Here is a 16,508-nt window from a genome sequence, read left to right on the forward strand (position 1 = left end):
GGCCCAGGGGCAAAGCCACCGACTCTCTCTCTGACAGCTGCGGAGCGTGGGTGGAATTCCTCGGCGTTGATGCTAGGCTTCTGTGGACGACGGTAAGAATGCGCACAATGACAAAAGTACATGCACCTGCACTCACTCGCACGTACTAACCACGAGCCCGCAGGCCAACCAATGCCATGGGCTGGCCAGCCTCGACATGCCGATGGATGAATGCCAGTCAATTGGTCGTGACGTATTTCAACCAGTTGGGAAGCCGCTCTCCGTACGATGCAGGGCAGGCCACGGCCGACACGTCGTCGCTCGCAATTGCCTCAGTTGTGCGACAGCAGCGCCAGGAATGCAGCTAATGTGCTTTGGGTTGCATGCTGCCGTCGACAAGCGGCTGGCCGTGAACGAGCAAAATCAAGATCCCTGACGGACGGCTGGCATCTCTGAAAAGGAAGGCCAAAGGAAGCTACAGGGAACGAGCCACGTGTCGGGTCATGATCGATGTCCAATTGCCATGATGGCGAACGAGGAAGGATGGCATCGAATCAAGCACAGCCGACGACATGCACTATTGTTCAGCCTTTCGCCCGTGCGACGTTTTGCTAGTAGCCTCCGCCCGGGACGGATGGAAGATACGAGGCAGATGTACATGTACGCCAACTGTACATGTACGAGGAGAATGTCGCGCGGGAAGCGACGCGATAAGTACAAGCAGAAGCACGGTACAAGCAGAAGCGCCTGGTGCCGTCGGATGACGCCGCGCCGGCCAAGCTGCTATTTGCCGCCGCTATCCTTGCGTTGGTCGCCAGACGATCACGGGCCCCTGGCTGTCCATGGCCTTGATTGATGGATGGCTTTACGTGGGGACTTGACCATTTGCCAGAATGAAACACGGAATGACGCGATGCGGCAAGCTTGACGGAGGCCTCGACCGCCATTCAGAGCCGCATGACTGGGCGAAAGCGTCAAGATAACATAATCCATGCAACCCCTATTATGGGTACAACCAGAGCCGGGGCATTGATGAATGTGCAAGACAAGCACACCGAAACATCAAACGTGCGACCGGCTGAGGTGGGCGCTCTGCAACTAGTTCCGGCGGGCGCACACCGACCCACGGGCACGCTGCGCTGCCGAACCGCACTCGTCCTTCGTTGGGCGCCCACAGCAGTGGCTTCCAGAATGCCTGGGTCTCGGACGGGAGGTTCCCTGGACCGACACGACAGATGCTGCCGAGAAGAGCTTACGTTGTGCACGGCGTAAGCATTCCGCATCCGAACGTGCCTGGGGATACACGTTGTCATGCCGCTCCCTACTTTGAGACTGACTGCACATGTCACTAAGCCATGGGCAGGATGCTGTGAGCCTTCGAGCCGGTACGGAGAGCCCAACTGCGTATCCACCGCGACCAGCCAGGCCAGAAAACAAAAACAGACAGTCGATGTTCAACCGCAGCAAAGGATATTGTCATCGCGGGTCTGCTGATGAAGGGTAGGCAGCCTCGAGCCGAACAGGAACCCAGTCAACGTCACCGATCCAGATGGATCGAGTATTACCTATCACTTTCGCCGGTAGATTTTCTGTCGTGGGTGACAGAGCGCCGATCCGGCCATCCACTCCAATCTGGTGAACGAGCCAGATCTGTTAGGCGATCCAACTTTCGCGGGTGCCAACAAAGACTCCTCTTGCTGATGCCAGGCCCGGTCGTCGGATTCGTATCGATTGCCAACACAATGCGTTGAGCTTATCGGCGGGAAACTGCGCGGATTACCAAACAATACGAAATGGAGCCAAGTTCACCATATCGCACATGGCCTCTCAGCGTAACCGCCATCTGGCAGCACCCACGTTTTCTTGCCACGGCTGATGGTTTAATGAATACGGAGTACAGGGTGAACGGAAGCACGCGAATGACGACGACGAGACTCTCGAAAGCCGCTCGCCACAAGTGCGGGCGCTCATGCCACACAGCAAGCAGCTTTCGGGGGCGACTAGCCAGGCTCCTCGCGTGACAGACCGACACCTAACGTCGCGGTAATTAGCTCGGACACGCACATGTGCGGGACTGTTGCGGCACGAGACACGCCTTGCTCGGCCAGCTTGCCGAAGGGCTTTGGCCTCGACACTCCAGCCCAAGATGCACGCACGCACTGACATGGCTGAATTTATTTTCGTACGAACCCACTGCGAGTGGCAAGGTTGAAAGAGGAAGTAGGAAGTACCTATCCTGTCTGACTGATCCTGACCCGTCCCAGTCAGTACGTATTATTATAATACTGTACGGAGTACGAGACTGAGTAATGCTGGTTGACGTAGCTGACCAGCAGGCTGGCCAATGACGTCCACCAGGCTGAATAATTGCTCCCTACGCCGCACTCCGTACAGCTACGTTCGCCTTGTCCGCACACCGTACGAGCACATGTACGGAGTACAGTTTGCTGACAACACAACCTGTCCTCTTCCGCGCCTGCCTTGTGTTCCGTTGCGTCGCAGAGACCTACAGACTGGCGTACATCACGGCAATGGCGGTGAAAACTTCCGATTCCGATGTCGTACACGTGCTCTCGAAGAGCTTTGGAGACGGCATCGCGGTACCGTGACGGACGCGCGCTCGCACACCCGGGCCCCGGCTTGGGCTTTGATAGTGTCCGCCCACTAATAATACCCACATGCCGTCCCGGTGTCCCCCGACAGAGGGCTGGACAGGGGGTCGCTCTCCTTCCATTGTGTCGGCCCCGTGGAGGCATGGAGGCTCCTTGCGCAGAGCTTCGACTTGTCGTGACCCGACGGTCGATGCGCGTCTAACCGACCAAGGCCTCCGAAGTCGACTCGCCCAAACACTTGTGCAAGTACGCATAGAACGCACCAGCCTGCGGCATATTTCGATCCATTTTTTTTACCGCAACGTGGCTGGCAACGCGGTCCGACGATCATTGACGCAGCCAAGTCCTCGTACTCGCACAGCGTGCAGGTAAATACATGCAAGTATTACTGCATGTACCTGTACAGTGAGCCGGTGTGCACTTCCAAGCACCCAAGAACGTACTTGGATAGACCTTCCGTCGGATCCCGCAGGCGAGTCCTTTGTGTGCCAGCTCGGAGGGCACCGTTGGCGGGAGGGGGAGAAGGCTTGGTGGCGTCTTTCCACCTCGTCCTCGTCGCTTTCCATCCCTTGGTTGTGATGACAGGCGCCTTCACACCGCTCAATAATACTAGCTGCATCTGTCACCATGTCTGGATTCGCCTCGACAACTGCCGCTCCGCCGTACCTGTATGAGACTGGCCCCCAATCTCCAGGAGGGCTCAGCCAGCAGGCAGGGCATTTCAGATGACGCTGGATGTGCACTGCCGAGGAGCCAGCAGCTACGCGCTCCCATTGGCAGCCATGCCATGGCGAGCCACCATCCGGTCGGAATCCGGAAGGGAAGCTCGCGCCGTTGCCATATCCAGGCCCGGCCGCAACATGGTGCCGGTTCAGCCGAAGGGGCCAGTCCCTGGCCCTGGTCGCTGTTGGCTGCTGGCCGCTGGCTGTCGGCTGCTCGCTCAGCTTTCGCATCCTTCGGGGTCGATTCTCGCGTCAAGCAACGGACAGGGTCGTCACGAGCTGGCACCTCCGGACTGGGAGCTTGCCAGGCCGTCCACGGCATCCCTCGCCCGCACAGGACTGTTGCCATCGTCATCGTTTGACGTACAGTACGCATGTACGCGCAATGACATGGCAGGGGCGAAGCATTCCCGCGGCAGCAATTTGACAGGGTCCCGTCCATCTCCTTCCTCTGTTCCGCTTCCGAGACGAGATCGGCAGCTGGTTGAGACTCAGAGGTGGTCGGATAGCAAGCTTGGCCTAGTTGAATCAAACGCTGCGGGGCCGAAGCATTGGAAATGGAATGGGAGAGTGTGTTCCCGAATACGCTTGCAAGATACGTACTTGGATCTATTCATTCACCGACGTACGGAGTTGGATGGCTCAGTCTATGGGGACCACGAATCCATGATCCCGGCCCGGCCTGCACCTGGATTGCGACCTTCTGAGCTTGCACTTTCAGCCGACGGACTCGAAGGGAAGGCCGACGTCCAAACTATAGATGATGAAACACCATCGGCCCGCTCATTCGCATCCGAAACGAATTTCCAGCGTGCCGGCGTTGGCGTTCAACACCCGGTGCCAGCCCTGCTTGGATCATGGCAAGGTTGTCGACCAGCTCAGCACAGCTAGCTCAGGCCGTGCTTTCCAGGAGCCTATCAGTTCACCTCGTGTGTCTGAGATTTTGCACCGTTGCAAGCACCACTCACCACCACTCACCATCCGCTCGTTCCTACGGAGTACTCCGTACCGACATCCGTACATGTGCCTGCCTGCATACTTGACATGTTCCTGGCTGCCTCAGCACTTGGATGCCCACTGCGCAGTTCGATGGGCTGATGGGCTGACGCACGAGGCAAGCTTGCCTTGCCATCTCGACGCAACTAACTGTTCAATCGTTTATCCTCGTCACAGCTATCAATCCTGCCTCATCTGACGTGTCAGCACCCACCCACGACCTTGAGATTGCTGATACTAACCCGCAGCTGTCTCTGAGCTATGGGATGGACCAGACAGCTGTCATATTCACATACGCGCACCTGCACGGGCGAGTACACGGACAGAATATACTTAGCATGCATCGAAGAATGACTGGTGTCTGGCGTGGGGAGGGGGAACTATGTGATGGCCTTTGTTCACAGTCTTTACTAGCGTCACCGTCTTAACTGTGTGAACGGCTAGATCGCGCGCCTGGCTTGCATATCTGCACGCTGTTCGGGGCGTGCGAGGGAGTACTCGTATGAACAGCCCGTCAACGCCCAGCTCCCTAGTTGGTCCATACCGACACGCAATGACGTATCAACCGGCTAATCCCAGTACCCCCATCCATGTGTCCCATCAGTGAGGTTTGACAGCCTGCCGACTAGGGGCCCCTTCATGAGATTTCGGAAGAGGCCAGCGCATTGCAACAGTGCCAAGGTCTGCGCCGCTCTTGGGACTTCCCTTTACTCTCCATGGCTCCGGAAATGGCAGTCCAGGGGAGGAAGGGATGCGATGACGCTCAAGTCTCACCATGGGCATAGGAGTCATGCCTGGAATTCACCTTAGCCTCACTATCCAACATGGAGGCCTCCTCAGGCGTAAACAAATAATAAAGCAACCGGTGTGCTTCTGCCTATGGAAGCCATACCAATCAAGTATCTACGATGCGACTGAGGTGGACAGACAGACAAGACAGACTATGGACTATCAACCAAACATCCGACGCCTTCCACCCGCCTCTTGACGTTGCTTAACAGTCTGTCTTGATGCCCCAACGCCCATTGCATTCGCTTCATGTCACGCTTCCCATGTCTATGGTAGAAAATCAATACAAATGCCGTAACACCACGCACGCCGAAAGCTTGTGTCTGACTGATGGCGCACTATCGCTCCATCATCGCAATGTCATGCTTTTCAAGATAAAAACCACGGTAACGGGCCGCTCTCAACCCTGTGTTGTATCCATGGCGTCCTGGTTCACTGCCAGCTTCGCCCTGGCGTCGGCAATCTTGCCCTCTCTCCACTTTTCAATCTTTTCTTTGAGGTCTGGTTGCGGAATCGCGTCATCAATCGTCATAGGCTGTCGCGTAAAGGGATCTTTGGGGTCGCTCAGGAGGTGCTGCACAATGGTTGAACGGTCGACGACGTGCTTGCTGGGCAGGAGGACGGGGTCTTTCATCAAGTCTCCCATGATGGGATCCTCAAACTCGGCCGGGATGTCGCCGAGGTCCACGTCGGCCTGGTCGAGAAGCTGCTTCGCCTCGAGGAACTGGGCCTTGATCTTTTCCCACTTGGCCATCTCGCCGACGTCCTTCTGGTTCTTCGACGCCAGGATTCGGGTCACACGGTCCAGCACCTCAGGCTTGTAGGAGCGGCCATCGGCGGCAACGGCCTCGACAAAGATGGGCGAGTAGCCTAGGTGCAGGTAGATGTCGACAAAGTCCGAAATCAGCTGGATGGGGCGGAAGTGGTACTTGTCCTTGTTAGAGACGCTCAGCTCGGCAGCCGCTCTCTTGCCCGCAAGCGTCTCCAGGTTGTAGTTGAGCATGCTGGCGAGTCGAGAGACGATCTCGGGCATCGTGAACGATTCGCTGAGAGCCAGCGTGAACAGCTTCATCATCTCCAGCGTCTCGTTGGCAAGCTGCATGTAGGATGTCGCCTGGTTGCCCAACGTTTGAAGTTCCTCCTCCTTCTTCTGCCTCGCTTCGGTCGACAGCGAATGGTCCTCCAGCTCCCTCTCGAGAATGCGCATTTTGGGAAACTTGGTGAAGGCCTCGTCCAGGACGTAGGTGGCGTCGTTGAGCAGCATGTTGACAAACTGGACGAAAAAGCTGCGGTTAACCCTACGCACGCACAGTGGTCAGCAAGCTACTCGGCCATACGACAGCGGCACGGCGGCGTGCAGCGTACTTGCTCTCCCTTGTCAACTGCTCCTTGTACACGTCGTTGACCCAGACGCATTTGATGACTTGGAATATCTCGTATCGGATGTTGAACTTATCGTAGAAGGCGTTACCTCCGGTGGACTCGCATTCGATGTAAAACTTCATCAACGCATGGAGCAGATAGTCGTTGGCGAACTGCAGCGATATGAGCTGGTCGCCAAGCACGCCTTTCTTCAGGTGCATGAGAGGCCAGGTTCCCGAGAAGAGCAAAGAGACCAACGAGGATTTGAGGTACGGATTCTTGATGAAGTCGGAGGACCGGAGAAACGTGATGGACAGGGCAATCATTTCCTCGCCGACGGCGCTCGGGAGAATCGCGGGCAACCACCTGTGAAGGGTAAGCAATGTGATCTGGCAGCCGACACGGGCGACGCGAAACCCGGGCGTCACTTGCCTGAATATAAACTTGAAGTTGTCGACGATGTTCTGAAGCGCGTACTCCGGAAGGCAGGCAAACGCTTCCGAGCCTTCCATGGAGAGGGGCAGCCTGCGACTTGTGAGCAGAGGAGGGATGCGACTGAAGGTGAAGACGTACTTGATAGCTTGAGATTCCTTGCCTGGCCTGTAGTTTGATCCCGTCACGAGGCGGAGCAGCCAGACGGCGACGTAGCGCATGAAGCGGAGAGATGTGCTCTGCATCCGCTCGTCCAGGAGGGCACCCTCTATGGCGTACTTGAGGGCGATCGTCTTCTCCAGCACGTTCGTGTGCCGCTTGAGCGTCTCCTCAAACAGACGTAGCTGGTGGGGTGCGTTGGCAAACTTGGGTCGTTCTGCCTCCATGGCCTTGATGTTCTTCTCCAGATACCTAATCTCGCGGTCAAGGTTCTTCAGCTGGGAGTTGAGAGCTTCACTGCCGTAGTGATGAGCCGCGAGGGTGAGGAAGAAGGCCTCTGAGATGAAATTGGAGCTACCTTCCTCCTGTTCGGAGTAGTACTTGTCGGCCGTCGCCTGATCGGCGTTGAGCTTCGTCTCGTCCTTGATGTCGACGCGAGGCTGCCTCTTGAAGTAGCCGACATCGATCTTGTCCACCTTGGTGAAGTCGCTATCCATAAAGGGCTCGCAAAATCGATCCATGATCGAGGTGACGTTGAGCATGAAGCCATCGGAGGAGACTTCTCTCGGGTCAACCTGGATGGCGCGCCGCTTGTGATTCACGTTCATGATGTAGGCAAACCAGTTGAGCGTGCGGCTTCTCGTGTCCGGACCGGCGCGGATGAAGGCGTTGGCAATGACGAACAGGTCTTCCTGGTGGGCCTTCAAAACGATGCGCAGCGACTCCTGAGCGTTGGCGATCCTCGTTCGATCGAGAGAGCGCGGGCCGGGGAAGTAGCTCTTGATGGCCTCGGGCTGCAGGGGGGAAATTCGGAAGAAGGGACCGAGGATGGTGTGCCTCTCTATCCCCGGCGCGGACTGAGCCATGTGGAAGGAGGAGTCCTCGGCGAGGTTGGAGATGAGGACGGGAAATCGCGTGTAGGTCAAAAGGGCCTGGATTTCATCAGCTGACGCGGGTCATGGACCTCGATGGGAGGCTCGCACCTGAACGTGAGGCTTGTAATCGTCGCCCAGTGACAGGTTCGAAAGCTGGCGGCTTATGTCCACCATGGCGCGGCTGAAGAGATCGGGGAAGGCCTCGTCGTCGTCAAATCGCTTGACGGCTTCCCGGATGAAGTCAAAGTCGAGGCCGGCGTCGTCGGAGATGCCGCGGAGCAGGTAGGGTACGAGGGTGTCATGGTGCACATTGTTCTCGCGCCTGTCATGCCTGTCAGCGATGAACGAAAACGAGGACGAGGGGAGGGAGCGGTACCCGTAGAGCATCGGCATGGTCAGGGAGAACAGGCCGTTGCTGACGCACAAGCGCTTCGCCTCGTCGTGGACGGCCAGCCTCGGACCGGTGGCGTGCTTGGCTAGGCTGGCCGCCTTGCCGGCTCGTTTCCAGCACGAGAGGAGGTATTCAAAGAGCGGCTTGTGGTGGGGTAGGTTGGAGCAGGCCTCGATGATGGCCTGGTCTAGGATGCCGATGGACAGCTTCAGCGGCTCGCCGGCCTCGTTGAGCTCCTCGTTCAGGCTGGGCAAGAACAGCATCCTCCGTCCCTGGTCGTTGGTCATGTGGTGGGGGTCAAGGGTGATGCGAAATATGTGCGCCAGCTGCCTGTGGGCGTAATCATCATCGGACTCGGCCTGGGATGGGTTCGACTTGCGAGCGGCGGGGGGCGGCGTGGCTGCGCGGTCGTCGTCAATGAGGGCGGACCTTTTTCCATTCGAACGGGAACTACCTGAAGGGGCCAACATGTCGAGCGACGGGCCGGCGTTTGCGTCTTGAACGCCCGGCTTGGCAGATGGAGAGCGAGAGCTGGAGGGGGAGGGGGAGGGGGACGGTTTGGGAGCAGGCGTGAGGTTGTTGCCGATCATCGCTCCGTTCGAGGGCGTTTCGCCGTTCTGGGGCGTAGGGGTTGGGGTGGGTGCGTCGGACAACGAGGGGGTCTTGTTCTCCGACGCCTCGTCGGCCTTGAGATCTTCGTTCGTCTTGGGAGCCGTCGAGCCAAGCTTCGCGAGGCGTCGGGCTCGGATCTGCCGCGGGGGGGGAGGGAAAGAGAGTCAGTTCGAAAAGGGTCACAGGCCGGTTGATGATTTGAAATCAAGGCAGCGAGCTCACCTGGTCCATCTTTTCCTTGTCGGGCGCATCGCCGCCGGGCCAAGATGGCGCCTGCTGGTTGGGATCCATTCTGAAGCGTCTCCCGTACGCGGCAATCGATCTCGGATGGGTGCGAGGGGGGCAGCAGGAGAGAAGATGGAGAGAGGCTCGCGAGGTTGCAAGTCAGGGTCTGAGTTAGATCGAGGTTGCGTCGGGTGGGTGGAAGTGGATGATGTCGACGGCAACCACCCCCACCACTGGCAGGTGCAGTATTCGCTAGCACTCAGCGCGGCTAGTGCTGGTACGGAGGACTGCCTACAGTAGGTCGTCACTATTAGTGCTAACACTTTCTGTACCAAATGGTGCTACTGTAGGGAGTACCTGGTAGCCATTATTGCTGTCCCGTGTACCCAAAGGTACTAGGTAAGCATGAGTAAACTACTAGTACCTAGTACTATTGCTCACTTAATAGGTACCTACCCACCTACAAGTAGCACTTACAAGTAGTACAAGTAGTACATGCACATGGTAGTACTTGGTAGTATCGAGCGAGACAACCCTTGCACTGAATACCTAGCAAGTACAGGTTCTCCGTACTGTACTGTAAGTTCTTAGATGGTACTATACTAGGTGCTAGTAATACGGAGTACGGAGAACGGAGTACTAAGTGGTACTATGGACTATTACCAGGTATCGGTGCAAAGACGTGTCGGTTGCTTTACTATAGGTATCTACTATGTACTCGGCAAGTACAGTGCTGTACTCCGTACTATATGGGAGGTACTCCGTACTAGGTACTCCGTACAAAGGTGGTGATTACGTGAACAAGTCCGCCGTACGTACGGACTACATGAGCGGATGGGCCCTACAGAGACGCATCAAGACCAGCAAGTTGGGTGTCTTGGGCTTTGCGGCCTTCAGTTAGTAGTAGGTACTGTCCTAGGTACGGAGTAGTAGAAGATCTTGCATTCGAATGCCAATATTTTCGGCGTCGGCCTGCTGAAGGTCGACCTTTTCCCCGCAACTGTCTCGGGGTAAAAGGTCAAGCGCTAGCCCCTCGGTAAAACTAGAAGTTGGAACCGTGACGGGGCTCTTGAGCCTTCCAGTAATTGGAGCCTCAGCATTCCTTCCAGCGGCATGAATAGCCCTGTAGCCTTTCGTCCAAGGTGCCAGACTTACTAAGTACCTAAAACCCAGCAACCCGGCTACTGGACGCGTCTCTCAACCTTTCCACAGATACACCCTCTTGCTTGAGGTTTGCATCCACAGGCAACATGACGGACGTGTAGGTACGTTGTCCAACTCCGCGCAGCAAGACGAGCTGGACAAACTCGGCTGGCATCCGTTGCCGTCCAGAATCCGCCCACCTTGGACGTCGACATTGCGCTGAGACATTCACAAAGCTGCAGGTGCCGATGTGTACGACCGGTACGGAGTATACTTATGCTTCATCATCCCAGAATATGCCAAGCAGCGGTGCCTGCGTTCTATTCCAGTACGTGGTACTCGGCACTCCCTACGATGCATCCCATCGCACGCGTTGGGACGTCATCATGGGCTCTTCAACCTCTCGGCAGCAGCAGCACTAGCACACATGGCCTCACAACATCGATGATGCCTGCGTACGTGCTGTCTTGCCACGGCCATCGTCAGTGCACCGGCGGAGAATCACTTCCTATCATGGACGCAAGAAATGTACAAAAAATTGATGCCTTGAAGCTAGGTGTCTGCTTACCTACTTCTCATCTATATTACGTCGAGGTAAATATACATCGCGACGAGGGTATCCTATGCCTAAGCCAAACGCCATCCATTCGCGCCGTCGTATATTGGCGATACCGCAAACACACGCAGGAGACAAAATCAAACAAACAATGGAAAAATAAAACAGGGCGTGGGCGGGGCGTGAGGTGTCCTTCACAGTCTCGAAAGGTCCGTCTCGGCGCCCGACGATCGTCTCCTCCCGGGCATCCTAGACCCGCCTTCGCTGATGCCGTCTCGTCGAAGGGTATTCACAGGGACCGTCGTGTTCGCGGCTCTCATCCGTCCTTCCTCGCGGCTCCTGTTCAGCAGCCAGTTGACGTGCATACGTATCATGTTGATGCTGTTCCGCAGCTCCGTCACATCCTCCCGAATGGGCATCACCTGGTTGATGATCCACATGCTCTGGCGTGCCTCGAGATGGCTCAAGTTCTGGTGGACCTTCTCGAGATCTTGGGCCGTGCGGTCGTCGGCGGCGAGCCGGGAGCCGCCGCCGCCGCCGCCACCAAGCGTCGTCGTCGTCGTCGTCGTCGTCAAGGCGGCCACGAGCTCGTCGATGCGACGGTTGGTGTCGTCTTGCCGCGTCTCCATCATCTTCAGCTTGGCCGCCGCGATCTCCGAGGAGTGGAGAGACTCTCGCAGGACCCTGATGACGATGCCGGATGCCGTGTCGGGGTGAAAGGCGCAAGCGCGTGCGTGGCGGCAAATCTCGGCCCGCACCGCCCGCTCGGGGCAGCCGACGTCTTCGTACGGGCACGCCATCTCGACGCCGTCGCACTCGACCAGGTAGTGGGTGTCCACGTGGGATCGGGAGATCAGCTCCCAGCAGCCGAGGCAGCGCGTCTTGGACTTGACGCACGTGAGAAGGTGGGCCTCGCGGTCGACCTCCTCGACCATGGCGTTGCATCGGCCGCAGCGGATGATGCGGTGAGGGCAACCGCCGCTCCGGCCCTTCCATTGCAGCATCCTTTCGCAGTCGGGGTCGGGGCAGGGCACCTCCCGCCAAGGGCAGTCGACGGTGGCGTGCTTCTCGACGGCCTCGCGGCGCAGCTCGAGGTGGCACCCTCGAGCCCGGTGCGGGCAGAAGACGGCCAGGTTGTTCAGCTGGGTCCGGGTGAGCCTCGCCGACGTGAAGCAGTCGAGCCACGAGAGAGGCTCCCGGTCGATGGGGCAGGCGCTGCCCGCGGGGCTCGTGACGATGCAGCGACGCAGGCAGCGGTAGCAGAACGTGTGGTCGCAGGGTGTCGAGACGGGATCGACGAGGGGGTCGTGGCAGATGGGGCACAGCAGGTTCGGGTCCGTGTCGAAGACGTAGGTGAGGGCGTGCATGTCGAAGATGGCCTTGCCGCCGTACTTGCGGGGGAGGTCGAGCGACGAGGCATGCGGACGAAGCAAGGGGCCGGATCGACGGCCGAAGGCACCCATACGGCCTCCTCTGCCGTCTTCCGGCAACTCGACGGCCATCCCGACCACATTCCGGGGAGCTTCTCCTCTCGCCCAAGCCTGGACCTCGGGGGTGGCGTGGAAGGCGTCGGACGTCGGCTGTCGGAAGAGGCCCAAGGGTCGTTCGGGCGTGCGAATGCTTCGTGGTCCCTCATCCGAGTCCGCCGTCGACTCTCGCACGTGGGTGAAGCCCGTCGGCGAAACAACGGCAACGCGGGCGAGGTCGGGCGACGGGAGGGTGGGTGAGCCACCGCCGAGGGGCGATTCCCTCCCGGTGGATTGCCCTCTCGCCGACATCTTGGACCAGTACTCGAACGCAAGAGCAAAAACGGACGAGGTACGGTTAGGTTAGGGGTAGGTGTTGTAAGGATCGGTGGCGGATGAAGTCGAGAGGGAGCAGGCGGTATTTATAGCCTTCCGAGGAGGGCATGGTGGGAAAGGTGAATCGGCACGACGGCAGGCCGGACGGCGTTGGGGAGGAGAGAGAGAGGAGGGGTTCACCGACGCCCCATGTATGGCAGTGGGTAATAATCGAGTCGTGCAGAGCATTGGCGCCAGGGGTCCCGTCCGACTCGCAGGCTGCACTAACGGCCACTGTAATACACCGACGGCAACAATGCTGCTGGGCACCTAATATTAGCACGCAAGCACAAACAGCAGTAGTGACATGCAACTAAGAAAATACTAGGTATCCATACTAGAGGCACGGGCGCACCTAGTATCTACACCTAGCATGCAGTAATTACAGTACACCTAGCATCTACACTAGTATCTACACCTAACATGCAGTAATTACAGTACACCTAGCATCTACACCTAGCATCTACAGTAACTACAGTACACCTAGCATCTACACCTAGCATCTACAGCATATGCCAGTACACTGAATTACTTCGTGCATGCTGTGGAAATACGGTGCGTGCATGTGCACCTTTGAACCAGGCAACAACCATTCATCATTGCGTTTCTCCTGTTTGTGCAAATCATACGCGAATGCCAACGCTAATGCATTGGAGTCTACGGAGTACGGAGTACGCCATATGATCTCATGGGGGTAACTTGGGGGCTCTCGCCCGTCGACCCACTGAAGGCGGCGACCATGCCGACCCGATTCCAGCGACGCCCATGGCAGTGGGTGGTAGTGCTGAGCTCTGCAAGTCGGCATCACCGATTGCTCTGTAGCCCGTACCTCGTCCCGCTACTCCGTAGTCCTCGAGACAATATCGCATTGTTCGTTCGCCACATGTCATCGAGCGACATGCTCGTCGTCTCAATGGCGGTGCGGTGAGCGTTGCCAACTACCCGGAAGAACCACCCAGATTTCCCCAGCCAGCCATCATCTGATCACTTGTCCACTCATGCACAAGTACCTACTAGGTCGGTGTAGAGTACGCAATCTGCAAGAGAGAACACAATTACCCGCCAGTAGGTTCCCAGTGCTTCCCCTAACTGCTAGGCAATACTGGCAATCAAGGCGTTGTTGGCTGCAGGTTCGTACTTGCAGCCTATTAGTCAGTCACACGTCAGTAGATGTCTGCTCGATGCCCGCGACGATGCACCAAAACTTCTGCCGGGCCTTCCTTTCATACCTTGGCTCTTGTCACCATCCGTCGGCTTGCATTTCTTGAGTCTGCTCCCTTGACGAGTGATTAATTCCATACTACTTGAGTAACAAGTATGCGTGCAACAAGTATCATGTGTTCTGTTAGTGTTAGTACGTTGTACGGAGTATATTACACAGCATACTGTAAGTACTGTAAGTAGGTACTAGGTACTTGTAGGTGTAAGTACCGGTTACGTACGTACTTACAGTGCATTCACAGGGCATATGCGCACCCAAGTAAGCAAGTACATGTATTACTTGCCGTCCCTATTGGTATCCTAGTAGAGTGCTGGTACATGTACTTGCCGTCCCTACTATCTATCCTACTACAGTGCTGGTACATGTACATTCCCCATGGTAGTAAAGGTACATGCCCTACGACTTCAAGTGTGCACGAGTGCTCGAGTCCCACCCCGCCTTTTTCGCCTTCGTTCATCCATCCCAAAGTCGCCACCCCACCGCAGACAAGGGCCGGAACGGAACGCAGCCGCTCTCCTCAACCTCGACCGTCCATCTGCTCCTGGACTTTGCTCCTCATCCGTCTCGTCCACCTCCCCATCACCTCCGCCTCGTCCATCGCATCCGCAACGTCCGCCGCGCCCGCCTCCTGCTCCCTCACTGCCGGCCTCCCTCCCTCCCTCCCTCCCTGCACCCAGTAGCTCGTAGTTGCTGGTGTCGACGACGCGACGGCTCCGACCTTCCTCATCGCTACCCCATCCTACCCTCGTCATACCTTCATCATGGCCGAGTTCGTCCGTGCCCAGATCTTCGGCACGACGTTTGAGATCACGTCGAGGTAGGCATCCTCCCCCCGGCCGGCTCCGTCGCCCGCACCGAACCCCAACGGCCTCTGACCGGCCGCCGTTAGGTACTCGGATCTCCAGCCCGTTGGCATGGGGGCCTTTGGCCTCGTCTGGTGAGTCGACCCCCTCCTGCCCTCCTCCTGACCTCCTCTACTCTCGTCCTCGCCGCTCCTGCCTGGCCGAAATCCGAACTCGTCTCCTGACATGGATTCTCCGCGAGCCAGCTCCGCCCGTGACCAGCTCACGAGCCAGAACGTGGCCATCAAGAAGATCATGAAGCCCTTCAGCACCCCTGTCCTCGCCAAGCGCACATACCGAGAACTCAAGCTCCTCAAGCACCTGAGGCACGAGAATGCACGCCTCCCCCGCCGCCGCCGCCCCCTCCGCTCTCCCCTCCGCCGCCGCTGACCCGTCCCAGGTCATCTCGCTCAGCGACATCTTCATCTCCCCCCTCGAGGACATGTACGTACCGTCCCCTCGGCCCGTCGCGACCCCGCATGCTGACGCGACCTCTGCCTCGCAGCTACTTCGTCACAGAGCTCCTCGGCGCCGACCTGCACCGATTAATCACCTCGCGACCGCTCGAGAAGCAGTTCATCCAGTACTTTCTCTACCAGATCATGGTATGCCGCCCTCGCCGCCTCCTGCCCCCCCCCCCCCCCCCCCCACGCTTTCGCCCTGCGGAAGCCGTCGGCTGACGCGCCCTCCTCCGTCTCCAGCGCGGCCTCAAGTACGTGCACTCGGCCGGCGTCGTCCACCGCGACCTCAAGCCGAGCAACATCCTCGTCAACGAGAACTGCGACCTCAAGATCTGCGACTTTGGTCTTGCCCGCGTCCAGGACCCCCAGATGACGGGCTACGTCTCGACCCGGTATTACCGGGCCCCCGAAATCATGCTCACGTGGCAAAAGTACGACGTCGAGGTCGACATCTGGAGCGCGGGCTGCATCTTTGCCGAAATGCTCGAGGGAAAACCCTTGTTCCCGGGAAAGGACCACGTGAACCAGTTTTCCATCATCACCGAGCTGCTCGGCACGCCCCCGGATGATGTCATCGGCGCCATCGCGAGCGAAAACGTGAGTCTCGAATCGATGACGTCGGGAGAAGCGCCTGGCTGACGTCGACAAGACGATGCGCTTCGTCAAGTCTCTGCCGAAGCGCGAGCGGCAGTCCCTCGGCAGCAAGTTTAAGAACGCCGACCAGTCAGGTGAGTTTCGTGCCATCCGCCTCGGACCCGCAGGAGCAACGCCTGACGAGCGAGCGCCCGCCGCTAGCCATCGACCTCCTCGAGCAGATGCTCGTCTTCGACCCCTCGACGCGGATAACGGCCGCACACGCCCTCTCCCACGACTACCTCGCTCCGTACCACGACCCCACCGACGAGCCGGTGGCCGACGAAAGGTTTGACTGGAGTTTCAACGACGCCGACCTGCCCGTCGATACTTGGAAGATAATGATGTATTTCTTCCCCACCTCGCCCGCCGAGCCATCGCTAACGCAGCTCCAGGTACTCGGAGATCCTCGATTACCACAACGTCGAGCCGATGAACCAGTAGCGGCCCATGGCCGGGCAGCCGCTTGACGGACAGCGGTCGACGGTGGAGGCGCGTTGGATACCGGTCGGTACGGGGTGACGAGCGACGAGCGCCCGGTGCGGAAACCAGGCAGGCGCGCGCACGGTTGATGCCGTTGATGCAGACACACTCTATCTATGGCGTTGGGAAGCTTCTGGCGAGGGAGAGGACGGGCTTGTGGTGTGTATCATGAT

At 58.1% G+C, this 16,508-nt stretch overlaps 4 protein-coding genes across 4 annotated transcripts; 2 read left to right on the forward strand and 2 right to left on the reverse strand.

Moving 5' to 3' along the window:
* Positions 1 to 3,373: 3,373 nt before the first annotated feature.
* On the forward strand, positions 3,374 to 3,801 carry DCS_08095 (uncharacterized protein; the record flags this gene model as incomplete). The annotated part of the gene is made up of 2 exons (XM_040805376.1): positions 3,374 to 3,654; positions 3,711 to 3,801. The coding sequence occupies 2 exons, from the start codon at positions 3,374 to 3,376 to the stop codon at positions 3,799 to 3,801; spliced, it is 372 nt and encodes a 123-aa protein (XP_040655480.1).
* Positions 3,802 to 5,498: 1,697 nt separating this feature from the next.
* DCS_08096 (ubiquitin fusion degradation protein 2) lies at positions 5,499 to 9,220 on the reverse strand (the record flags this gene model as incomplete). The annotated part of the gene is made up of 4 exons (XM_040805377.1): positions 5,499 to 6,396; positions 6,464 to 7,983; positions 8,035 to 9,066; positions 9,152 to 9,220. 4 exons carry the CDS (start codon positions 9,218 to 9,220, stop codon positions 5,499 to 5,501), a joined length of 3,519 nt encoding a protein of 1,172 aa, XP_040655481.1.
* A 1,827-nt stretch (positions 9,221 to 11,047) lies between these two features.
* Positions 11,048 to 12,631, reverse strand: DCS_08097 (TRAF-like signal transducer; the record flags this gene model as incomplete). Its single annotated transcript, XM_040805378.1, has 1 exon — positions 11,048 to 12,631. One exon carries the CDS (start codon positions 12,629 to 12,631, stop codon positions 11,048 to 11,050), a length of 1,584 nt encoding a protein of 527 aa, XP_040655482.1.
* Positions 12,632 to 14,677: 2,046 nt separating this feature from the next.
* On the forward strand, positions 14,678 to 16,296 carry DCS_08098 (uncharacterized protein; the record flags this gene model as incomplete). Its single annotated transcript, XM_040805379.1, has 9 exons — positions 14,678 to 14,733; positions 14,806 to 14,853; positions 14,965 to 15,094; positions 15,159 to 15,202; positions 15,264 to 15,363; positions 15,460 to 15,816; positions 15,869 to 15,947; positions 16,015 to 16,198; positions 16,248 to 16,296. The coding sequence occupies 9 exons, from the start codon at positions 14,678 to 14,680 to the stop codon at positions 16,294 to 16,296; spliced, it is 1,047 nt and encodes a 348-aa protein (XP_040655483.1).
* Positions 16,297 to 16,508: the final 212 nt, after the last annotated feature.

The sequence above is a fragment of the Drechmeria coniospora genome, chromosome 03 (assembly GCF_001625195.1).
Source record: "Drechmeria coniospora strain ARSEF 6962 chromosome 03, whole genome shotgun sequence".
Lineage (NCBI taxonomy): Eukaryota > Fungi > Ascomycota > Sordariomycetes > Hypocreales > Ophiocordycipitaceae > Drechmeria > Drechmeria coniospora.